A 26036-nucleotide genomic window follows, 5' to 3' on the forward strand; every position below is an offset into this window, starting at 1 on the left:
CCCCGAGCTTCGAGTTGGGTTAAATGAACCGAGCATTTTTGGGGTATTCAATTTGTTCGGACGTCCTTTCGCATTAATGCTCATGTGAGGCATTAGAAACATATTTTATTTATTTAAGTGGCTAAAACAGTGGAAATGTGTGATAAACATATTGGTTGTGATGAGTTGTTAGGACCAGTATCTTTCTGAATATATTTATTACTTCCTTTCAAATATACAAAATCAATAACACTTTCTTTCAAAACCATATATACATTTATATTATTTTATTTGTAGCGTTTGGTATTAATTTGTCAATAAAAAGGTTATTTTACTACTATATTGTATAATGGTATTTTTTTAAGAATCATTTATTTTAATTTTTTCTATATTATTTATATTTTTTTTAATAACCATGAGCATTTTATTTAATCAAAACAGATTTATTTCTATATCACTATTAAACTATGGCGCCATCTAACGGAGATAGACTAAAGCTTAGATTTTACATGTAGAATACAGACAAACATTTACTTAGGGTAAATTTACATGTTGGTTTGAGTCTAGGGAACTCACCGTGAACGCTGCGAATTCGCAGTAGATAGAGCGAGTTCAAATTTGTGGAGCGAATTCAAACGAATTGAAGCGAAAAGAAATATTAAATACTACAGAAATAATTCTTTGTTTATTTATACCCATAAAAAAGGAATATACCAATATTTTGATTTAAATTGTTTACTATAACCATTATTTTGTTTTCTTAATTAATTGTTTATTTTTCCTGAATTCCATCATGCAAAACGTATTATAGCAAATTGCTTGGTTCGAAAAACAAAATTGCAAAAGTTGTCAGGCTTAGCGAATCAAAAACCAGTTGCAGATTTCTGTATGGCAGAAAAACAAATAGGTAAAACTGCATTCGCTGGGGCTCTATGTATTTTTCCATCCAACCTCACCCACGGCATGTGCTGAGCAATTAAAAGCAACTCAAAGCGTGTGGCAAGGCAATCGTAAGCCTTTAAGCCATAACTGACCTTTCCACATGCCGCAAACAAAGTTGCGCATATATACTTGTATCTGTTGTGGCTTAGACATGTCCAACGGCGGCTGAGACTCGGATTTTGGCTTAATCGTTTTCCAATAACTTTGCCATAGCTGCAAGATATTTATCTCAATTATGGTTTAAGCCATTTTCGATTATATTCTAGGAAATAGCTGGTCTATGCTTTTAATTGATTGATGGTCTAAAAATATGCTAGAAATATCATAGTTTATATAAAAAAATAATTTTGTTGATGTATCCAAAATTTCAAATTAAAAGAAACGCTTTCTTTTATTTTGTTAAATTTCTTTACATTTTCATAAATCCACTCCCCTTATGTTATTAGGAAGCAAGACAGCTGTGACCTTCCTCCCTTCCCATTCATCATAATTAATATTTTTCCAGTGCAAATCAATGATTTGCTGACTGATTGGTAACCAATGTTTTCGCAAACGGTTCGAGAAGATTAATGAGCTCCGGCGGAATAATGAAAGGCTATACAAACTGCATATGGTGCTTGGATATCGCTGTCAATTAATGAGCTTCCATTGTCGTACACAAGATTTCAGCAACTTGCCAGCCAATCAAGTTTCGCTTTTCATTCACCAAACACTTGTGAACGTTTTGCATTTTTTTGTCATTTATTGCCATAGCACATAACCAGCCCGCCCTTGGCTCAATTATTTTTGGAGTTTAAACCGGGCTGACAAACGCCCAAACAGCGCGAAACGAGTTTCAGTTTTTGGCCTCTGAAATAAGAGAAAATGCGAATTGAATTTCGAACTTGAAGATACTCTTAAGCGCACAGCTGTATGTCGCTCTCTCCACTGCAAGGTGGCCGAAAGACATTTGTTGCTTTGGCAGACAGTTTGGCTGGGAGTGGGAGTGGGTGGGACTGTGTGAGAGAACCACCCCCGCAACCAACCCACTTGGCAGTCGGAAATTCCCTTACTCTGCTCCCGACCATGATTCATATCATATGGTGGGACTCAGGACTCAGAAAAAGGGACTGAGTACCCAGTAAAAGGCCAAAAAAGAGAGGAAAAAGCGCAAAGTACGACTCCAGCTAAAACATAAGACCGCTTTTTATATGCACGTACTAGGGAACCATAAACCCGAATAACAGTCGCCCAAACAGAAAGGAATATGACAGTTTTATTAGAAGCTTATATTCCTCTGACTCTTGGTGGCTGTAAGTTCATAGTGCTAGCTTTGGAAATTATAAAAAAATATTAGAGTGAGACTTTAATGCAGTAAAATAAAATACACAAGTAGAAAAAGTTCCTTTGCATTGAAGGGCACTTTATTTAAATAAACCCAAAACTGTCTAAAAAATTAAATATTATTAATGCTCTGTGAAAAGTCCGCCATTTCCTGATATTTATATAACGATTTTCGCGAAAAGGCTCCATAAATTTCAATCGCCCAATGACAGCTTGGGAATCATGTTACAAACTTTGCCCGAACTTACATTTCGCCAAACTTTTCCGCCCACCGCCACATCCGATTCCCCCTTTCCCTGGTTTTTGGGACCGCCTTGGCAAATTATCATGAGTCGGGGCTGCTTAACTATTAAACAAGTGCGTGGCCGAGAGAGCACAAGAAAAACGCCCAAAGCGCCGAAACTCCGCAGTTGCAAAAAGACAGGTATGTATGAAGACCATGCCGTTCAGGTGGGCAGGTGTCTTGAAATCGACTGGCGTTGCATGTCAGAAAACCTTTTACTTTCAACACAAAACGCCGACAGGCAGGAAGCCAGAGCTCTCTTAACAGCAGTGACTCTCTTTGCACTGCTCTTAAGTTGGCAGTTCGAATTTTCCCTGCTTTTCGAACTTTGGCTTTTCCACGCCAGAACTGAAGAGCAACCCCAGAAACGCATTTGAACACTCGGTCTTTGCGGTTGCCCCATGAAAATGCTGCGGCAGAAGCGGAAAAACAGCGTGGTTATCAATAATATTTCAGTTTAATAAATATAAATATTGCTTAAATAATATATAATTCAAGAAAAATATATTGGTGTGAAGTAGCAGATAGCACATACTTACTGACGAGAATAAAAAATAATTTTAGAGTTATGAAATAACTCGCAATGAAAATATCCAAGTGAAAACTCGAGTGCGGTTTGTTTCGAGTGCTGGGAAAACAAATCGAATTCCTATGAGCTGCCAGTGCTTGCATACTTCTCGGCGTGCGGATAACAATGTTTATGGAGTGAAAACTTTTCCAATATTTGCCGACATCAGATAAAGGTAAATGTGTTTAATTAACATGTCGCAATCTGGATGCAGCCCCTGGAGGAGCGCGGGTGTCAATGACAGCCCCGGGGCATTAAACCCTCGCACCGGACCGCCTTTGACTCCTATCCAAACTCCGGCCTTTGTTTGCCCAGCGCCTGCTCATGTGTGCTTGTCCTTCTGTTTGGCCGGGCCGTATGCAAAGGGGGTCATAAAAAAGGGGTCTCCGGGCAAAGGTAAACAAACACGACGGCCCGAGCTTGCTCACATTTTCCCACACGTAGCCCTAATCAATTTACTCGCCCTGTCCATCAGTCGTCTATCAATTTCAACAGTTCGAATGTCAGGCATTCCGTGTATGCATATTCCAACTTGGCCAGGGACCATAAATCTTAAAAGGGCAAAACTAGGGGAAAATATAAAAGCCATGACGCATGTAAGCCAAAAAGGACGACAGCAACAGGCCGTGTGTAGCCTTTGGAGGACCAGCTTTGCCACCTCGCAGCCCCACCAATGGCTTAGCCAAATTGTTTCTGTGCTCGGCTTTAGCTGGAATTTACAATGAGCTAAGCGGCTTCCGAGGCACGCCTGCTGGGGTCCGCAGAACACCCGGCCACCGCAGCGGGTTAAGCGGTCTAAGCCCCCTCAAGCGCCAGGCGGTGGGGTCAGGGGTCGGGGTCGGAATCGGAATCGGGGGTTTCAATCCCGAGTCAGTTGCAAAACTGAACTGGAGTCAGTTAATTCAGCATAAGCCCGGTAATTGGGGAGTGGCTTCTGGGTGCAGCTGAACTTGGCTGAAGTGTAGAACTTTATTTATTCATATGCTGGCTATCCTATCTTTAGTATCTATAGTTTATACTCTAACAGAAAAAAGCACTTGTTCATGTATTGTTCTTTTCAAATTGACCCCAAAAAAAGAAGTATTTTACCTTAAATTACCATATCTCTTTTTGTTTTATTTAAAATAGTAGGCTCAACATGTTTTTGTTAAAAATTAATGCTTAATTTATCATTGCTTCATATTCTTTCAACAAAAACAATACCTTTACTTACACCTTTATTTATTTACCGATATCACGTTACCTTCGCCTTTGTTCAAGGACTCTCCCTTTCATATCAAGTCTTCCTACACCAACCAAAAACATCTAAGCAACACGAGTTCGTATCCCTTCTTAAAGCCAAACAATCTGATACTCCCCTTTTAAGTTCATGAAAGTGCAATGAACTTCGGCCAACGCCGGGGCCAAGTTTCCTTTAATTTTGTTTTCCCCGGCATGCCAACCCTCGTGCTAGGTGAAATGGCACTTAATTTAATGTTAAATTTATGTAAGACAGTCGGAGGCTAATAAAAACGCCTCAAATGCCGGGCTGGCATATATACAACTTTTATATCGGACAGCCGAGGAAGAGATTCACACTATTTAGGCGAGGAAAGGGAGCACAGGAACCCGAGCAAGGGATGGGGCGGCCCCACATAAAATGGGCTAAACGAGTTGGCCTAAAAACGCCAGAAGTTTGCCGCAGTGGAAACTGTCAAGTGGCGAACCAAAAACAAAGCCGCAACGAAAACACACTTTGCATGATTTAGGGCCATAGGGAAAATGGCAATATACCTGGGCCGGGGAGCCCCATGGTATCAGCCATTTGCCACTTATCCGGCTGCTTATCCAGGACTCACACACTTTTGGCCAGTCAATTATGTGGCCGGCCGGGGAGGTGTGTCCCTTGTATGGAAAATCGATGGCAAAATGTGATTAGCAACACAGAATTACTGGCCAGGAATAGGGGGGCGATCGAAGAGGGCGTGTCACTTGCGTGTCCTCCTCCTGAAGCAGCCAACTGACTGACAAGCGGAGCAAACAAACTAACCAACTTAACAAATGAGTTTATTAATGAGCAAACTAAGTAGCCTGCAAGGTGGAACTGTTGGCTGATACAGTCGTTATGTTCTATAATTAAAAGGGAAAAGGGTGGGAATTTCCTGGCCCCAAACTCAGATCTAAAACTTCAGACTTTCAGCTAAAACTAAAGACCAGGACTTCACCCTATTATTAAAACTTAACTCTCCACTGTCATTACTCCTTGTCTGCTATTTTATACATTTTATTTATTCTATTCCTCACTCAATTGTCGGAGCAAGGAAGGAAAAGTCAACATGGATTTGGCCAAGGGTTTCTGTCTCTCTAATTTCCGGTTTTTATCATGTTTCCCTACCCGTTTTGCTGAGGCTCTTGTTTGTTTGTAATTTGTAGCTTTTTTAATTAAAATGTGCAACCAGAAGCGCAACTCCCCTGCTCCTGGAGCAACCGAGCACAGGACCAGCCAGGACCTAGCCGAGGTATTAAGTTTTTGTTTAGCATATTAACAAAGTTTTGTGCTTAATTTAATTTGCATTCGTTTGTCGCTTCCATTCGGCGAATCTCTTGAACTTCAAAGTTATTGGGCAGGAATTTTTCTTTGGCAGAAAACTTGCTGGAAAAGTTGAGGCTCTTGAGTGGTGCGGCCTCCAAGGTTTCTACCTCTCTTGAAGGCTGTTTCGTCCTGCCAACTGGACGCATTTTCCCCGCCGCCATAATTTATGACCCACAGTCGGTCGAGTATCGTAAAAGGCAAACAATTGCTTTGGGGAAATGCTCCCTGTCGGTTGCATAATTGATGTGGGCCTTCTCGCACGAGTCTGCACTTCTTATTGCTACCCTGTAGTCGGGGGTAGTATGCGAAAATTGGGGTGGCAAAGGGAAAAGTTAAAAAACGAATAATGGTAAATGCACTTTCCCAATCCATATCAATACCTTTCTTAAATATATGATAACAGAAAAAATCCTTAACAGATAAATCGATATTTCCCTGACTTGTTCAACTTATAACCCTTATTAAATTCAAGGTAAATATCATTACCACATATCTTCGTTAGCTTTTTCACATAAAAAATGTCAAATATATATCCCCAAAGCGCAGAAAACTCTTCTAAAAAAGTTCTCCCTCTGTGGTACTGAGTTGCCTCTACCGCGTGCTAAATCCTCCATTATATCCTTGACACAGTCCACTTTTTCGCCTTGTTTCGAGTGCTGGCTGCTTTTAGGCGCCTTTTTGCCTTGTTTGCTGCCATTTGCAAGGCCGTCGCGGAATAGAAACATAGCTGGGAGGAACTCGGTTGAAGGTTGCGTGCCAACTCATCTCGGATCGGCTGCTACAGAACCAACAGCAGGACCTCCCACATTCCGGCCCACATGTTCGACACTTTTATTAATGCGCTTGTAACGCCCGTAAAACTGTCAGAATTCCATTCACAGAATGCCATGGTGTTCGCTGGAGGAGGAAGGAAAGTGCGAGGAGGATGGTAGCTTTGTTTGCTATTTCCTTGGCTGATAAGTCGGAATATGCTGTCGCCAACGCTTGTTGCTCTGCCTGGCGACAGTTTTAATAAATGAAAAGGATTGCGGAAATGCAGGATTCGAAGGGCTCCGGTGCCAGGAATAGAATATTAAATATTTAACAGAGGTAAAGCAGAGATCCACAGCAGAGCAACAAATATAAATCCATTTGACTTATCATTTAATCCCCCTTTTATGCAAGAAATAATCCTACTGAATTTTGCAAATTTCAAAGGAAAGCTATCCATTGAATCGGTTTTTTTTTATTTCTAAAGCCACCTTTTTAATTAGCATTTTCGCACTCTTTTCCTTCGCTCCTTTTTGCTAGTCCTGCTCATCATCATTAGTCACTTTGGCCTGAACACACATTTATACGAGCCCAAATGCCTTCGTGAATTAGGGTCACTAATTTTTGTCAAGGACCCGAATTCCTCGCCTAATTATCTGCATAAAACCCATGCCACTTGAGCGCATTTAAGCGCCAGCTGTCAATTAAAAGCGGCAATTACGCCAATGTGTTGCCACCTCTAAAAGCGAAGCCCCCTCGGAAAACATGGCCCACAGAGGCCTTCTCATTTAAATTGAACACGTGCTTTTGGTCAGGGAATAAATTAGCGCGACTAAATTAAAAACTACACGAAAACACAGGACCCACCTCCCCAACTTAAATAGACCGACAGTAAAGCGCAGAGAGGACCGCTTGTTTATGGCTTTTCACTTTGTTTTTCGGTCCTTGTTGTTGGCTCTGCTCGACTCCCATGCAAATTACATTTTGTGCACGAAATTAGGAAACTCCAGCGAAATAAAATGGCCGAAAAATGGTAGAAGCCATGGCGCAAGTTCGGCCCAGACATGCATGGAATTTCATTTTTGCACTCTCGCCTCTGGGGGAGGCATTTGTTTTTGGGCAATATATACCATACACACCCAATGTAGGGTATGGCCACATGTGTTGGCAGCCCAAAAACTAAAGTCCGCGCCCTGACATCGATGCAGAGTCCTGAAATGGAAGGATGCCAGTCAGGGGACGGCACGAGGCTTCCCACGCCGAGTGCAATGAGCGATGATGTTTTTATTTTAAACATCCGAGGTTGATGGAGGAACACGAAAGCGATGACAGGGGAAGAGCTTATGGGTGTGTATTTAACAAATATTAAACAAAAAGCCCTTAAAATCGAGAACGAACATTCGGTCAATACTGCATTTAATTTTCAAGTCCTTTGAACTGTTTCTTTACAAACTGCAATTGACAAATATTACGTACTTACTGCCTGGTAATGATGGTTTAGCCAATAAAAAAGTGCTCAAAAGTCAGCTGCCACTGGCAAAATTTTCTCAACTTTTCTGCTCTTTCAAGAGGTATTTTTTGATTTTTAGTTGCTGTTTAATGTGTAAAAAATTGACGAACAATCTTTAGAAAAATTTGTAAATTACAGTTTGGTTGAAAATAAATGTAAATTATACTTTCCAAATTCAACATTTCCGTAAAACAGTCGTAAAAAAATGATTAAAAGAGTTGTGTAAATAGTAGTTTTATTAAAAATATATATAAGTTATACTCTCCGAATATTCTTATTAGACAAGGCTAAAAGGTTATCTTTATAAAACAAACTCTCTGAAAGTGTATAAAAACTTCTGCTTTTGGCCTTCACTTCCTTTTTCATTTCACATAATGGCTATAAATCCGCTTTCAGTTTGCTCCTTTCGAATTCCCTGCTTATGACGTCTGTTCCGGAATTGGTGAGCACTTTGTGTGTGTGTGGCAGTTGCCATTTTTTTCGACCGTTTGCAAAAAATGTATGCGCACTTTTTTGCAGAATCTTGGGGGAGCAAAAAAAAATGGAAGAATAATGCTGCCACTGCGAAAGGATCCCGTGGCTCTGCGTCATTTGTTTCGCGTTTGCCATGGCATCGAACGTTCAATTGAAACAGGAATTTAAGCTGAAAGAGTAAAGCCTTTCAGTTGCCATTCGAATATTTAATTTTATTAAATAATTTGTCGCAGGCAGAATGTCAATAACAGCAACAAAGTAATCATTGTATGTCGCAGCACGAATAAAGGGATATTTTAATAAATGAAATAAACAAACCTTTTGAATAAAAAGCTGTTCAAGGGGACAAAGGCGAATATTTGTGGGATTGCCAAACAATTGAATTCAATTAATTTATGCATGCAAGCGTCTGTATTAAGGTAAATTGAATGGAAGGCGGTGCGGTCATTTCTCTATTGATTTCACCCACATGCGCTTCAGCAGGCATCGTGGGTCATTCGACCAACTACTTGGTGATACGGCCATCGCTATTGATTTTTCCCCCCAGCTCAGATACCTTTTCGCCCGCCCGGCCACCCACCAGCTTATGCATATTGAGTGCGCGACAATTTATGAGCTTTATGTGTCACTTCTGATGCCACTTTCACTGGCATTTCCCGCCCACACTTAACAGCCCCCAGAACGCCACACTTTCACAGAGACAGTCACGCATTCTTCGGGGCTATGACGACCCAGGGAACCCAACCCTCGGAGCCAAATGGTCGTCTCAGTTACAGGGAGAACGTTGTTTTTGCCCCTCCAGTTCATAGCATATCTAAACTGTAATTGCTTGCCAGGGTGTAGTTGGGTTTTACGACCCACACAGCTGCTTTTTTCACTCGATCCGCTTCTGCTTCAGCTTACGCTGCCCCAAATCATAGCATACATTTCAGGATTTCAGCACTTTAGTCGCCTTAGGAAACGCTGCGAAACGCAACACCAATTAGTTAATTTATTGGTGGCAGCTTTCCCCTTTGTTGTGCAATCAAATCCTTCTAAATTGCTGGTTGGTTTAAATGGATATCGTTTGGTTTGTTGCCGGCGGCAGAAGCCACATGAAAATGATATTCTAACTTTGCCAAATGCAAAATGTTTTCGCATTCCGTTTTGCATTGTGGCAGGATTTTAGATTTAATTAAAATTGCACAAAGATAAAAGGTCAGAATATATCAGCGCAAAAATATCGTTATTATTTTGTTAAATGCAAATAAAACCCAAAAGATTTAAAAAATAAATATGCCAATTATTTAATGATTTATGTGTAAAAAATAAATCTTCATGGATGTTTATTGCACTTAATTGTGGTTTATTATTTGGTATTTTCAAGAAAATATATTGCAAGTTAAGAGAACGCAGCTTAGTAATTATTTTAAATTTTTGATTGCACATTTTCCTTAACTTTCGGCTTTAAAAATAATCCTTTTGCATTAAAGTTCTGGAAGCTTAAGTACCCACGTACGTATGCTATTAGTGCTCTCGGCAGAAACTGTTTGCCCAGCAAGCTGCTATCCCCATAAATAAACAACATTATTTATCGGAGCACGGACACGCCCAATTAGTTTTGATATATGCGACCCAAGGAGGAATGGTACTGCCCCCGAGCAAAGCAGCTTGGATTAGACATGCAATTTGCCGGCTGACTCTTGACTGTGAGCGATTCTTCGGGCCCCAGCCGGAATATCTTTTGTCATTTTAATTGAAAATTGTAGCCGTTCCCCGAGACCTGCCTTTCCCCATTCTGGGGAACACCTCTTTCGTTAGCCACTTGCCAATTGTATTTGCGGATTGTCTGTCAGCCATTTTGGCTCAGGTCTTTGGTTCGCCTTTGTCTCTGCCGGATTTCTTGACTTTTCAGCGTTTGAATGCCGTTTGTTTGCCCGCTGATTTTGGCCATTGTTTGACAATTTCACTCTTGAATGGAATTTTGATGGGTACATTATGTAAGGATATTTTAGGCTACCTTTAAATAAAATATATGCAAAATTTAAGGTGCTGACTTGCATAAATTACCGGCGAAATTAATGGCGAAGCGTAAATTTATCAGGCAGCCAATGCGGCGTATGCTTAATGTGTTCAGTGTTCACCCTTAAAAGCTTCGTTTAAAGCTGCTGCTTTTTTTGTTAAACGAGCTGCAGGGCAATTAGCGCCGTTTAATTACTACTTCTCTTTTTTTATTTATGAAGGAAGTTGCCTTGGGTTCTTCCTCACTATATTAACTATATTATTGCATATAAAGACTATAAGGCATAATAAAAATATTGTAAAATATTTAAATAACATTCTAAAATCTTAAAGCTCCAACAACTATGTTTTTAAATAGTTGTTAATATTTTTAAAAGGTTTTAATGAATTATTAGTTAGTGAATTAGTTAATAGATAAATAAACGTACACGTTTTTATCATGGAAGATTCAGTTTGAAATATTAGAGTAAATAGTAACATGAATCTTTTTTTAAAATAACAATTTTAATGTATGATTAAAATTTAAACTAATTTATACTCCTTTCCTTATATTTTTTTTTAGTATTCGCAACAGTCGCGGCTCCTTAGATAGCATCGGAACCGCCGCGAACGGCAGCTCAGCGGCCAGCCAGGCCAGCTCCAGCGGCGGCTCCACCACCACCCACGCCCACAACAACAACAACAATAACAACAACAACGGAGGCGGCGGTAAAATGGATGGCAGTCCCCATCACCGACCAGGATCTCGGAATGGACGTGACAATTGGAGCAAGATGCCGGAACCGCAGAAGGGGGACAAGTCGGAGAAGTCCTCCCCCTCGCGTCGTAGCATGGGCGGCGGGAGTGGCGGCTCCTCCAAACAGGGCTCCCCCTCCTCCTCGTCGCGAACTAAGGGCGTACCGCCCAGCTTTGGCTATGTGAAGCGGGCCAATGGCAGCATCACCTCGACTGCCGAGCAGCAGAACATCGCCATGATGATGGCCGCCGGCGGAGTGGCAGCCAACGGAATGCCCTGCGGTCGTACTGCTCATGTATCGGCGGTTCCGAGGACCGCGAGCGGTCGCAAAATCGCCGGCGGTACTCAAACCCTGCCCAATGACATAAACAGTAAGTATAGAAAATACACTTGACTTATGTGTATTAGGAGTTACTAATGTTTATGTTGTTTCAGAGCTGCCTCCGAATACCCAGCATCGCAGCTTTTCCCTAACCGGTCCAACGGCCACACAATTGAGCCAATCCATCAGGGAACGTCTGGCCACAGGATCACACAGTCTGCCAAAGCCTGGCAGCGATTTGCACGTGTTTCAGCACAGGTGTGTCTCTAAAATAAAATATAATACTACTCTGGGGAACGGTTTCTCAATGTCAAGTTAAGCTTCTTTGTTATTTACTGGTTGATAAAGTTACCATGGTGTAAGGTAGTTCGGAAGATAAATTCTTTTATACAATGTGATTTACATTTTTCCCTAACAGGAACTGAATTCAAGTAAATAGGTTAACATGACATTGAGAAATCAATCTTGGAGTAGAATAATATAATATAATCGTATTATAACCTATATAAAAAATATATTTAAATTTCCCACCAGGATCTCCAATCGCGGAGGAGTTCGCCACGATGGATCGCTCTCCGATACGCAAACCTACGCAGAGGTCAAGCCCGAATATAGCTCATACGCAATGTGGCTGAAGCACAGCAATACGGCCGGAAGTCGCTTGTCGGACGGTGAGCCCGGAGAGCAGCTGCAGATAGGGTCGCCGGCGATGACCCGACATGGCCACAAGATGATACACCAGCGATCGGGCGGACCGGGTCAGATGGCGGGTCAAATGTCGGGCAACGAGTCGCCCTATGTGCAAAGTCCGCGCATGAACCGCAGCAACAGCATAAGGTTGGTATCTATTCATCAGCCTAATTTGTATCTTTTTCCTCCTGCATGTGTGTACCTATCTTTATCTCTATTTTTCTCTCTTTCCTCTGTACATTTGGTTACCCTTGAAAAGCTACTTGAAAGAACGGACATATCCAAGGTGACCACAGAGTTCCAGCACAACATTTCTGCATCTCATCTAAAAAAACGTTGCTAAACTTTTTTCTTTTGCCGTCGCACTTGCCACAAGCAATCTGCCTCAGTTTTGCCACTTTTTGTCAGCAATTTTCATTTTACATGTTGCATGATAATCGTCCATGAAAGGCACATGTTGGCGGAATTGTTTGTGTCTGCTTCAAAGTATTCTTTCACTAATTTGCATATTCTTTCGTACTGAAAGTCATCCATGACATTGCTGGTCACCCATGAAATTCTTTAAAAAAAACCCACCAAAGGTTGATACATCTTTCATGGCTTTGCATTGATCAATAAATTTCCATAGCTCTTGAATTATTGTTAGGCATTACCTGATATATTTTCCATACGTATGTAGAATCGAACTTATTTCTCTCTCTGCTCTGTTCTTCACAAGAAAACGATTATCATAAATGTCCCCTTTTTTCTGTCTGTCATCTGTACTTTGCTCTTTTCCTCTTCTTTAAGTATGCAAACAACTTTTTGGTATTTCTGGGTAAAAGCCAAGCGAAGTCACCTCGGCTCGTGGCCTCCCTGTCTCCAGGACATATGCTTGCTTTTTCATGTGTCGCTGTGCATATTTTAAAGATTCACTTAAAACCAAAAAACTTCCGAGTGAAGACACGCCCAGTTATTTAAAGGGCAAAGTTGTCGGATGCTCGGATGTTTGGCCAGGTTGTCGCCCACGGACAATGGGAAAGCTCTGTGGGAAAACAAGTTGGGAAAACCGTTCACAAAAAATAGAAAGAGCGAAATGGCAAATGGAAAACGCAAAAAAACAAAGAGTAGCCTGCTAGCTCGGAGGTGTTGTGGATGGCCAGATTATTATTTGACATGTCAATAGGTTCGTAAAATCCTGACGTGGCAAGGGTGCACATGAAATGAAGTTCCCCTCTTTTTTTTGGTGTGCTTCGTCAGCGAGTTTGCGACTGAAGTCGGTTGTCGGGGGTCAAGTGGTTCATTAAAATTGTTCCTCACAGAAACGGAGAAAATTGGTTGGAAAAGTTGGCAAAGCAGCGTTGCGAAAATGGGAAAAGTTCAAGCAAAGTAAAGAGAAAACTTACAACTGTTTTTAAAACTGAAAATATACATATGTATGATATTTCAACTAATGAATTTGGTAAAGTAAAAGTGTTTTATAATTGTGCCTGCTCTATCTGTTTTCCTTTAAAGAAAATATAAAAAAGGTAATACATCATTCTTCACATTTACTACTATAAATATTTTAGGACCATATTTATGGCCTTCCACAATGCCTTTAAATAACTCAAATATGTAGACAGCTTCTGAGATACTTCTCTTGCCCACTCTGATGTCCTTATTCTTCTCCCCCCGTTTATATGTGCCAAGCTTTTGCTTTCAATGCTTCGACATCAATTATGCAATAGGAAGTGTGGAAAGGACTTTGTCAGGGGAAGGGTAAGGGGAAGTGGAAACCCTTGAAACCAGTTCGGTGGCTTGTTATCAAATTTTACAGTGCCGTACACACAGCCAAAGTTTGTGGCAAATAGCCCCAGAGAAAACCGACAGCTCTCACCACCAAGAGCAAACAACACGGCCCACTCCCACCGACAGGGCACACATGACGTATACGTAATATTAGATTTGCATGCAAAATGCCATTAATGTCACAGTTATCAGAGCGGCGCTAGTGGACAGGACAGGATGGAATCCTGCACCCCGGACCCCTTTTCACCCAAGCTGTACTCTGTATCCTGAATCCGCTTTCCTTTTGTGGAGCGGTCATTGTGTGGGCTTCTAGAAATCTGTGCATTTTATGACAATTTGTCTGGGGACTTAAACGCAACGATGGCTCCCCAACCACCACCCTTATCATTCAGATACACTCTGCCCGCACCACTGGCCACATCCAATTTGTAACTAAATTAAATGGAAATGTGGGCGTAGTTCGAGGTGCCCAGAAGTGTTCGGATTTCATAATGAAATTGGCCTCATTCAGTTGACAAACGCAACGGAAATTTTGCAACTGTCTGCCCACATTTACTCGTCCATCAGAGAGATATTTGGTTAAAGCTATAATTGAAAGAGTGGGGAATATTCTCTGTACGATGGTAACAGCATGATTTATATCTTACTTTTTTATTTTTCTTCCTATATTAGCTGTAATTTCATATGATTTTTTGATTGATTTTAGTTTTATCATGCTACTATTAAACTATCTCTTTAATAATAGCTTCATCTTAGTCCATTTCACTGCCTCATAATTGAAAATACCTTCGCTCTGAATCATTCACGCACTCATTCAGTGTCAAATTAGAAGCGCCGCACGAGACTAATGAGATTCCATTGCAGATCCACGAAATCCGAGAAGATGTATCCCTCGATGCTGAGCCGTGGAGGCGAGGTGGAAATCGAACCGTACTACTGCCTGCCCGTGGGCACCAACGGCGTTCTCACGGCCCAGATGGCGGCTGCCATGGCGGCTCAGTCGCAGGCGGCACAGGGAAATTCCGGAGTGGGCGTCGGTGTGGGGGGCGTGGCCTGGAGCCAGCCCACCTCGCCCACTCCGCTCAACCGCGGCCCCTTCACCGCAGCCGCAGCTGCCTCGGTTCTATCGCCCACCCATGGCTCCACAGCCGGCGCAGGACTCGGCGGAGCAGGTGGTACCATGGTCGGACATCGACTCACATATCCCAAGAAGAATGACGAAGGTGAGAATTGGCTGTGCACTCAAAAAATAAAGGTTTAAGCAAAGGATTTAGTAGCTCTTGCAACATGCTATTAATATTACTTTTATTATTAAGCATAAAAAAATAACAATTTTTAAAAAAAGAAATCATATAAACATTAAGAGGCTCCTAAAAAACTATATTTATTATTATTTTTATTAGTAGGTATTTAAAATATATATATAAATATTCTAGAATTTCTAAACTTTACATTGACTTATGTCAATAATGGCTAATTTCCAATAAATGTTGTGGTTTAGTTACATTTTTCAGGCTTAATTTAAAGTAATAATTTTCTCCGTTTAAAATAAATTCTATTATACTGCATATTTTTTCCTTTTTATCAAATATAATAATAAATATTTGTAGTGCACGGAAAAGCAACTTTTTTTTTACATATTACATAGGCTTCCTTTGAGTGCAGGCTTAAAGCGGATTAATGCAACTTTGCCGTTCTGTTTCCGTTTCAGTTCACGGCAGTGCCGCCTCCTTGCTGTCCGGGGGCAGTTCCCTGTACGGAAACGCCGAGGAGCGGCAGGCCCACGAAATCCGGAGGCTGAAGCGCGAGCTGCAGGATGCCCGGGACCAGGTGCTCAGCCTGAGCAGTCAGCTGTCAACCAATGTGAGTACCCCGCCATGGAAATGCCTAGTTTAAGTTAAGATGAATTGTGAGTGCATTCGAATGCTTCTGCTTGGCTGCACTTACGGCCAAAAAAAGTTTACCGCTGTCACGCTTCTGGCCGAAAGAGACTTACTGACAGGCTGAAAACTTTGGGTGTCAGTCGTTATCACTTGAAATGTGCTTGACTGTAATAATTTTATCATTTGTCCACTTGCTTTCAATAACTTTGGCATTTATAGATAAGTTTTTAAAAGTTATTACAATTATAGTCAGCTCAAGACAGCTACTACACTTCTTTGGATAAGTAAATATTAGATGAACCTTCGATCATACATGAAATTTAGTTAAAATTATTATTTAGAGCTTGTGGTTTACCTGATTTAAGCGCAAATTTGACCAATAAATTGCCAACCAATTCATCATTCTTAAAAGCTGACTTTTCAACAGTCTAATTAGCACGAACCAAAAAATCTCACCTGATTTCCACAACAATCCAAAAAGCATGCTAACGAATATTTTTAAATGCAATTGCCACTTGGCAAGGCAATTTAATTTCACACGAATAATTTATGGAAAATAAGGGAAATACTCGCAGTCCTAATCTGGCCCACCGCATCTTTTATAGTTCAACCTCATCGTCTGCATTGTGCCCGGCCATTAATTTAAGTGGTTATGCCGTGTACTTTGGGGCACAATTTATTTTCTTTCCGCAGCTGTTGCAGCATTTTGCGCATTTTCATGGCCTACGTTCAGGGGCGATGCTGAAGAGCGAAAAAATGCACAAAGAATGTGGCAAGTGGGCTGCTCCGCCGCGGAACACCGCCTTCCTCCCAGAGTGGTGTGCCAAAAGCTTGGCGCTCTGAAAGATTCATTCGCTTCGCTTATCAGGCAGTCAGCTTGCATTCAACTTTTCAACTTTTTCCGCCAAGTTGCCTTCCGTCATATTCCATTCGAGATGCTCAAGGCACTGAGGAAAATATGTAGGAAGTTGTCATTAATTTGAAACCATCCCCATTGAAGTAGCTTTTTCTATGGCATACCTTTAAAATTCTATCAACCTGTAGTGTTAAAATAAACTAATGATTTATATTTTATTTAAATAAAAAATTGTTAAGAGCAAATCCTTATAGACATTATTTATTTATATATTTACTTTCTTGAATCTTTACTTATACTAACTTTATTTAATCTACCAAGGATTTTTATCTGTATTAATATTACTTCGAAAACTAAAATAGTCTTTAATTTGCTCAATAACTCTTGTTTGCCTTGAATTAAAAATTACAGTACCTAATGAGCTTCTTTTTTTCAAGTGTAGAGCCTAAGAGACTTAGACTGTGACTGTCTATAAAATGCTGGTTGTATGTGTTGTCAACAGAAGTCACGCAAAAGTCTGATAAACTTCCGCGGAAGGCAGACAAAGGCACTTGAGCAGAAGGAGACCAACTTTTGCCTACTTTTGGGTGACTTTCTTTCAATACACCCTCCATATGGGGCTGAAATTGATTTCATTTACAAATTTTCCTGCCAACAATTTTCATTACAAAATGAAAACAAAGTTTAAATTGCATTCCGCCGGGGATGGAGCTTAGAGGAGTCCTAATACATTTTATGCCCATCTACATTGTGGCATGGCTATAAAGTGTTTTATAGCCGGTCCCCTAAGTCGCCCCCCCTCCCCACCTTGGGCCATCAAATTTATCGGGGCCAGACAGGCAGACAACATAAATCTACTATTTTCCACACTTTCCGCAGCATTCATTCCGCCGCTGTGGGTGTGGGAAAGTCTGGGGGGCCAAGGTCAAGGCGTACGTGTGAATTGCCAGAAATCGACTTGATGGATTCGATGGCCATTTGATGGACAGAAACTTTAAGTGGATGGCAACTTTTACCAACTTCCCAATCGCTTTGCCACTTTGCCAGCAGAACGGGGAACTTTCCGCTGCCCAGCTGCCATAGAAGTGCAAACAATGTGGAGTCACAGGCACAGGCGCAGGCACAGAATAATTGCAATGGAGTTATGCCGACCAGAATCTCTCCCAGCTGATATGGTCTCCGATATGCGGTCTGGTTGGCTAAGTGGATTAGGTGCCTGGGTGGGGAAAAGTGGCTGGGAAAATGGGTCGCCTTAAGCTTGATTTATCTGCGAGTGGGTTGATCTGCAGAAGTACATTTGCCATAATGCGAAAACTTGAACTGGATCGCAGTGGCTGGTCAAACTTTTCCGCCATTGTGATCGCACCTAAGATACGAGAATGACAAGTGGAGATTATGAATTTGCTGGTCAAGGAAAACTATGTTCTTGGACTGACTTCTGGAGAAAGGAAAAATATACATTTATATTTAATTTGTGAGAAAAAGAAGTGATATGTTTATGTCCCCCCTACCCCTTTCAATTAAGTTTGCCTTAAAAACAAAGTTTCGCAATGCTTTACAAGTGGCTCTGGGATTTTTAACTACAGTTGGGCCACTTCTTCGGCACTGCTGTCTCTCCTTTGCCCACGTCCATTGTGGATTAAAAACTTTTTAATTGCCCATTGACTTTGATGTCGTTTTCTTTTGGCCTTCCCCGCCATTGTCTTGGCCAAAGTTTCCTGCGTTAATTAAATTTCTGACTGGAGCTATAATGGCATAAATGCCGATATGTCGCTGCCGCACTCCCTCGGTCTGTCTATCGATCTATTTCACCTCCTCAGTCCACGTATCCAGCCAGTCTGTCAGCAGTTTTGCCGCATATTATTTGCCATTGGCTTTTTATTTTTATTACGAGTATTTTTTATTGACAGACGCCCGTTGTGGAGGCTTCGACGTCATGAAATTTCACTTTGCGGTAGTTGGGAAAACTGAAGCTTCCACACATCGGCAGTTGGCTTGGTTTTTCGCATTTGTACGAGGAAATTGAGATGTGGCAGGGGCACTGAAAGTCTGACAATGCAGTTTGTGAACTTTTCCAATGCTCTCGAGATGTGTGTTTAAACGTGGGTAGTTTTGGGAGGACTGCGAGTATTTTTACATTCTGCACTTTAATTTTGCAATATTTTCTCGCTCATATTTCAAAGAGCAGATAGAATGGTGTGTTGAATTTATGAGAAGAAAAATTGGGTACACACTAGGATTGTTTAATGCTAATCTGGAATCTGGTGATTCACTTTAACTAGTTTTTCCCCGGGATTTTCGCTTATTTTCCCCAACTTTAGTTTGTGCCAATCCCCCTGGCGATTATCCCTTTTTATGACCCACCTTACCCCCTCCCCCAGCCTTCTTATCAGGCTGAGCTTTATGGTGGTTCATAATACGCTTTATTCAGACACTCACATAAACCCCAAGCAGCTTATGAAACTTCCAACCTACATCAACTTTAAACAGCTTTCGGCTGAGTCGAACTCCATTCAGTTCGTGCCACCCCGCCACACTTTGGGCGTAGAAAAATCCCAATTGAGCAATCTTATCATTGACCATAAATACTAAACCACAACAAAAACATCAAACTACAAAACTGGAGGGAAAACGCCACGCAACGCGCCCATTTATCACGCACTCGGAACTGACCCAAGTGACCGGGGGCTAGACAGGGGACAGAACGGACTCCATGCATGCCAGTGTAATGGCATTAAAAGCGTGATAGAGACCCCCAACAACCCCCCTCGAACTATTGCCCCTCTACGCCCCGGCGATAAGACAAAGAAGCATAACTATAAAACATTAGGGAGATCGCCTCGAGCGCCAAAAACTCGCGCCAAATCTCAGAGCAAACGCCAGATGACTCTATCTGAGCTGAATGAGTTTGAGATACGGATAGTTGAGTGGGGGAGAGTACCTATGAGTATAACGAACTTAAGACACCCCAAGATGGGATATGCTTTATGTTTGTTTGCCAGCCTTTTAATTGATTTCGGTTTTACGCAGAAAGCACTTGAAAGTATTAGGAGGTAATGCATTTGCTACAGGCAAGAATTCTTATCTTAAGGCCAAATGGAACTACCTATTCCCAGAAATTAGCTTAAAATTATTTTAAATTAAACTACATTTAATTTATATTTTATTTTTTTGATTGTCTCTGGCAAAAACTAAACTATCTTTTCCACTTCGACTTACCTACCCTTTAAGTGACCCTAGGCTGCCAGTTGAGCAATCATCTAAATTGCTTAAGGGGGTAACGAAAATGTTGTTGATTGCCTCAAGTAAAAAATAAGACATGGTACACAGGTTCATGCTCACAAGTAATTTAGTTCCTTAAGTCGTAGACCTACCTTTAAGTGCCCATTATAACTAATAAAACTAATGTATTGCTCTTTTTCTTTTAGGTAAGTCAATCTCTCTTTGCAATATATATCTAGAGATGGGGTATGTCAAAATTTCTATAATAATTTAAATTTAAGTGATAGACATTTAAAAACCATTAATTTCTATTGTCTTACAAGCCGTTTTTAATATCGTAAAGGGCAGTGTTCCCATTAGTTTCGTCTATCCATCATTTCTGTAGCTGTCACCACTCGCGCTTGAAATCAATTCTCTTCGCCGCTATTTACTAATAAACCATTGGGGATATATGCCAATGGCCTAGAGGCCGACAGCAGTTAAACTAATGCCAAGTCAGTAATTTATGCTGATCTCGAGCAGAAGTCGGAGACAAGTGTGGGGGAGTTCTAAAGCCAATAACCCAGCTTCATCTCGATGGATGATAATCAATCATTTTTTAGCTATCGCCCCGCCAGACCCGTTAAACAAACCGCCCAGAAAAGTTTTTACAACTTTATTATGGCCCAGTCCTTGGTACTTGGCCTCCATATGAAGGAGGAGACAGTTCTTTTCCAGTGGCGCCGCCGAGTCTCGCGCCAAAAATAAACGACATTTCCCCACCGGGCTGTCCTTCACTTTGGCCTTACGACCAGCCACAAAACACAAATTTGCAATTTTTTCCACTTTGTTGTTCCTCGTCCTGTCGTCCTGGCGGCCAAGGAAGCTGCGTCTGTAATTTTTTCGCTCTGCATAGTTTTCGCACATCTAAATAAGGGGTCGTCGATGGGGCGGGCGACTGCGACAGGGTCCGCAGAACATACGTACGCTTCGGCAGTGCCGCCACACTGGCGCCCGACTTTGGTCTGTGGCAATCCTGCAGGATACTCTGGATCAGACCAAGCCGACAGAGCAAATCCCCTGCGCTTTGAACGCTGGATTACGAAGTTTCGGTTGACTACATAAATAAATAGGCATTGACATTTAGAGCAATTTATTTGTTTATTTTAAAGGTGAAAGGACAAATTTTTATATATTTTGCAAGTTGTCTATAAAAAGTATCTTTGGATTTTTAATATTGTCTACAATTTCATATTGTAAATCATTTATCAAAATATTTTTTATAATATCTGTAATTTATTTTATAATTTTCCTATCCGGGTCTTCCTAATCAAAATCGCAAAATAAATCTCTTTGTATTATTAACATATCGAACAAAGAACCTCATAATTTATCAAACCCACTTTTAAATTATTTAAGATTCCTTTATGTTCAATTAGACTCCCTTTTCGTTACCATTATCCAATTCGTAGCCCAGATAATTATAGTTATTCGGTTTTTTCACACGCCTGGGAATTGGAATATAGGGGTTTTCTCGGGACGTAACTTCCGCATTGCGTGATAACCTATGTTGTCCTACTCTTTTGATGTAGGGCCCCTGGATAGCTGAAGGACCTGGTCCCTGCTCTACCCAACTTTTAGAGCATCCACCCCCTCCCGCTTTGTTTTTCCCTTTGGACTGTGTTATTTGTTTTGTCGCCGACAAGTCGGCGTCATTTCCCAGCTGCCGCTGCGCAGTCGACGTCCTGGCAGGAGTGGCTGCCAAAGGATTTTCGGAGTCGAGTGTGTCATGTTCAGTTCCGCATTTGAAGTCGATGGATACGCACTAAATACAGGAGTTACAGGGTGTCTAAACCGTGCTGATTTTCTAAGAAAAGTGGCGATGATCAATGCTGCGCAAGAACTGGCGCAAATTCATCACCTTTTAGGCGCTTGTTTCGGCGTTTGTCTCTGCCGGCGTCGCAGTCGACTGCGCGCTCTCGCGGCGCTCTCTTCTCTCCCGAAGAGAAACTGATCTTGCTCAACAACGGCGGGTTTTAGTTTCGATTCGACTGCCAGCGGAGCAGTACGTACTGTCGAATACCGGGCCGAGTATCTGAGTATCTGACGGGTGTCGCTTGCGAGCGCGAGTATCTGCTAGTGCGTGATCGCTCACGGTTATTTACCCAACTGATTACCGAAGTGCTGCGTGAAGTGAAGTGAAGATTTGTAAGAAATACAACAGAATTACGCGGGCCAAAAAGGTTCATTGAGCAGAGCTCCAAAGCTATAAATAAATGGTAAAAATAAAAAGCAACCAAAGCCAAATTAAAAACGTGTTTGTGACGTGCATAAAGCAAAATACACCTTGAAATGAATGGATAAATAAGCGTATTTCAAACCGGTCAGCAAAAGTTCTCCCACAAACAACAGAATAAAAACTGCTGACACAGAAAGATAACACAGAAAAGTTCACCGACAATTGCTTAAATTAACAACCAGAGCACGAGATAAAAACTGAGATGGCTAAATAAACAAACATGTTGCAGCACAAATTAACCAGGCGGAAGCTGTGTTGCCCAAATCACTTACAATGTTCATTGCCAGGGTATCCCATTTCCAGGCCATTTTGACACCTTTCCCAGGGAGAGTTACCTGCTATAAAGTTACTCGTCACTTTAGCCATGCAAATAATTGCGAAATCAGCGAAATACTTTATGGCCACCGGGAAAATGTGCCAGATCAGCTGCCCCACTCTGACACTCTTTCACTATCCGTTTATTTGTTTTCTTTGCCATCCACCAAAATAGCTACAAATTAAACGGGGCTCCATCGGGATTTCCGTAGGTGCAGGGAGATGTGCAACAATGGCCAAAACGTTTAATGGAGCATGTCGAAATGAGTTGGCCAAATTGTTGAGTTCGGTTCTACATGTGCAAGTGATGAAAAGGTTGAACAGCCCCTGAAACAGAGGCGTAGCACCCAAAGGGGCTGCAATTTAATCACATTTTAGAAAAGGAAATTCTAAAGACTTCAGTTGCAGTTCAAACACACAAGATACACACTTCCCTAGCAATTTAAATACTCGTTAGGCCCTCTATTTTATGATCCTTTATATCCGATCATTTGCATGTTTGTCCCCCATAAAAATCCCTTTACCTCCGTATTCACAACTACCATTCCGATAGCATCTATGCCATTAGTGCAACCACCCTCTACAACGCTTACAAGCAATATCACTTTATGATCTTCAAACCGAGCCGTAAATCACCCTCCCAAACACGTCCGTGGCCCATGCAATTGAGGCGAACAGAAGCCTACACACAAATTGCACAAACATGACAAAAAAAAAGGGGGAACCAAAAATACGGGGATAATAAAAGACTTTGTCTGCTGCATTGTGGAGTTTTATTAGGTTTTTTTTTCGTTCGTCGCAGTGCTCGCCCGAAGTTATTCCCACTGAAACTGGAGTATTTTTGTCTGCCCATGAATTGCATTTCAAAACGCTGGTGGGAAATGCTTTACGAGGTTGCCAAATTTCTGCCAAACAAATATGCCTTTGTTTTCATTGATTTTCCGCTAATGACTTCACTTCAACATCTCGCAAGCCAAACAAAAATACGCCAAATAGCGCTGACTGTACTGCCACATAGCATCGCTCAGTATAATCCAGGGGAAAACTCCCTCTCGGATCTCCCTCGCATATGGATAATATGGGCTCTCTGTTTTCCGGGACAGCTGTCCCAAATACCGAGAGGTGTCACCCTCCCTCACGATACCGCTTTTCGCGTTGCGTGCGTGGAAAGCGATCAATTAAAATCGGAAAAAGGAAGAGGAAGACAAAGGAAAATGCTACGGTTCCCATCATCGCATTCATCCCTGTATCCTTCAAGGGATGTGTAATAAATTCTTATTGGAGGGGAGCTACAGAACGAGGACACCCCCTCGAAAAAGAGAACGATTTATGAGGCTTGACTTTGACATCTCACAAAAAATAACGCACAACTGGGGGTCTTGGCCCCTGAAAATATTTTAATTGAAAGAATATTGCAATTAATTATGCAGCTCTTTCAGAGCACTTTGCCAGCATCCTTGATGAAGATTGATTTTTGCAACTACGCCGCTGCCTTGCATACATTTTCATGCGCAGCTAATCAAAATTAGTCATGCCTGAAAATCAGAGGTGGAGTTTTTGGGGGCTGGGGTGGGGATGCAAAGAAAATTAGTTTTTAATTTGTAATTTTTCGCACACCGACAGGCGTCAACTTTGAAGTTGTTTTTGATTTCTAATAGCCGTTTCTCTTTGAACTACTCGGTCGGCGAGAAAGTGTGAAAATTGTCGAAGGAAAACTGCTCAAGTTTTCCAGTTCAATTAGCTCGCCTCGGATCGCCGATCGCACAAGTCCATAACAATTTCCGGCCAAACGGTCGATGGGCAATCTGAGATACACATGTTCGCAGCAGCTATCAGGAAAGTATCTTAGGATCGCCGGCCTTTCCCTGCAGACCTGACTTTTCCGAGTTGATATTAAGGCAGCAATTTTGCTCACTTTTCTCTGATTGAGGTACTCTGGAAATGGCAGTGTCTACTCCAATTTTGTTTGTCGAGAGTTGACTTGAGTTGAGTTGAGGAAGAGGAAAACGATGTCAAATGCCTTGCAACTCCACCGGCTTTGGGTGCCGCCAAATAGTCTGCATCCATCCATCTGGCAGTATGTCGCCCTGTCGGGTGATTTGCATTTCGCCGTGTTTGATGTAAATGCCATGTAAATATTTAATCAGCCCGGTAAACATATATGTGCTCGGCACACAGGGCCAGCCCAGAAACACTTAAAGAAATGGGTGGAAAAAGTGGGATGAGGGTGCTTAATTAAAGGGCGAACTTTTACGACGGAACCTGTGACCCGGCCCGCATCGATTTGCCCGCTACTGTGCGGGCTAATGACCCACGAAATCCCAGATATCGGGACCCAGGGCGCATGTCTGGCATGCTTAAATAGAGTCCCGTCGAGGCGCTACCTGTCCAAAGGGTTAGGGCTAGCCCGAGGGTTCTTCTTTGTCTCTTTTAATGGCCGACAAATATTGTGTTTTAAAGCACAGCCCGGAGAAATGATAATTATCAAAACGAAACGAGAAACGATTGTCGGGAGGAAACTATTAAAAAGAAAATTGTCATGGGAAAAAGAAACGAGCTGAGGCAGTTAAGAAAAATGACAATAGAAAAATGAAAGATATAATTTTAAAACTAAATATTTTCACATATTTAATAATGCGGTTTTATAATTCTGAAAATTGCCTAAGAATAAATGCTTTCTTCCGATGTGGTTTTTACTTTGTTTTACTTATTTTAAAATTTAATTTATTTCTCGGTAAATTTCTCAAGATGTTGTTCTTCACAGGGCTGCCTTGACCTAATCAAAACAGACCTAAGATTATTATTAAAGAATTTGAATGCCCAGTAAATACAGTCCAGCCTCAGCTCATTCAATAGATGGGCTTCCAAAGACCGCTGGCTAATATAATAATTACGTAAGTGCTGTTCAAACCCCTCTCAATGGGCAAATTACCGAGTAGTCAAGGCTGTCCCTCCGAATGTTTACCCTTCGTTGCACCTTTCCTGGACGGCGTGTGCTGGCTAATTGGAGCTGCACCTTTGGCAACATGTTGCCCTGTTGCAGCTGCTGCATTTCAGAAGGACGCAGCCGTCCTTGCCTCGCAGGTCGACACTCAATAAACAGGCATTAAAGTCGCCCTTTGTCTACTTTTTGTTCGGCTAAGCGAGAGGAGTGGCACCTCTAAAGATCGGGGCATGCGCTTCAATCATTAATCAGCTGCAACTAATATTGCGGCAGCTGGCAGATGCAACCCATTTCCCCCATATTTCTAATTGCTGTTGACAAACACTGTGCCCATCGAGCGAGCATCAAACTCGGCCCCGCCTGCTCCACATCCACATCCAGATCCACATCCACATCCACTTGAAGATGATTCTCGGAAAGAGCAGCTCCCCAGCCCTGTTCTTATCTGGGGCTTCCATTTAGTGCTCGAGTTTCCACAGAAGGCGCTCCCTTTGGTTCTTGAAAATTTAATTATCATTCTCCCCAGAATTATACTTGTTCTCAGCGAGGTAGATGAGTTCGGATCAATTTGGTAAATTGAAACGATCGCTGGGCACTAGACCGTACCATATAATTTCC

At 41.7% G+C, this 26036-nt stretch overlaps 1 protein-coding gene across 11 annotated transcripts in view; it reads left to right on the forward strand.

Annotated features, from left to right (window-relative positions):
- LOC108032523 (protein sickie) overlaps nucleotides 1-26036 on the forward strand; it is a 168433-nt gene that overhangs the window by 121377 nt on the left and 21020 nt on the right. For 4 of the 11 annotated variants that reach the window (XM_017106365.3, XM_017106362.3, XM_017106364.3 and 1 more), the window contains 6 exons: nucleotides 10965-11509; nucleotides 11574-11718; nucleotides 11995-12297; nucleotides 12410-12436; nucleotides 14785-15143; nucleotides 15632-15783. In XM_017106365.3, the coding sequence (XP_016961854.1) occupies nucleotides 10965-11509; nucleotides 11574-11718; nucleotides 11995-12297; nucleotides 12410-12436; nucleotides 14785-15143; nucleotides 15632-15783 (1531 nt within the window). Of the gene's footprint in view, nucleotides 1-2949; nucleotides 3271-10964; nucleotides 11510-11573; nucleotides 11719-11994; nucleotides 12298-12409; nucleotides 12437-14784; nucleotides 15144-15631; nucleotides 15784-21894; nucleotides 22140-26036 lie in introns of those variants that run through there. The other 7 variants (XM_017106367.3, XM_017106363.3, XM_017106366.3 and 4 more) reach the window with 4 other exon arrangements.

The sequence above is a fragment of the Drosophila biarmipes genome, chromosome 2L, assembly GCF_025231255.1.
Source record: "Drosophila biarmipes strain raj3 chromosome 2L, RU_DBia_V1.1, whole genome shotgun sequence".
Taxonomy (NCBI): domain Eukaryota; kingdom Metazoa; phylum Arthropoda; class Insecta; order Diptera; family Drosophilidae; genus Drosophila; species Drosophila biarmipes.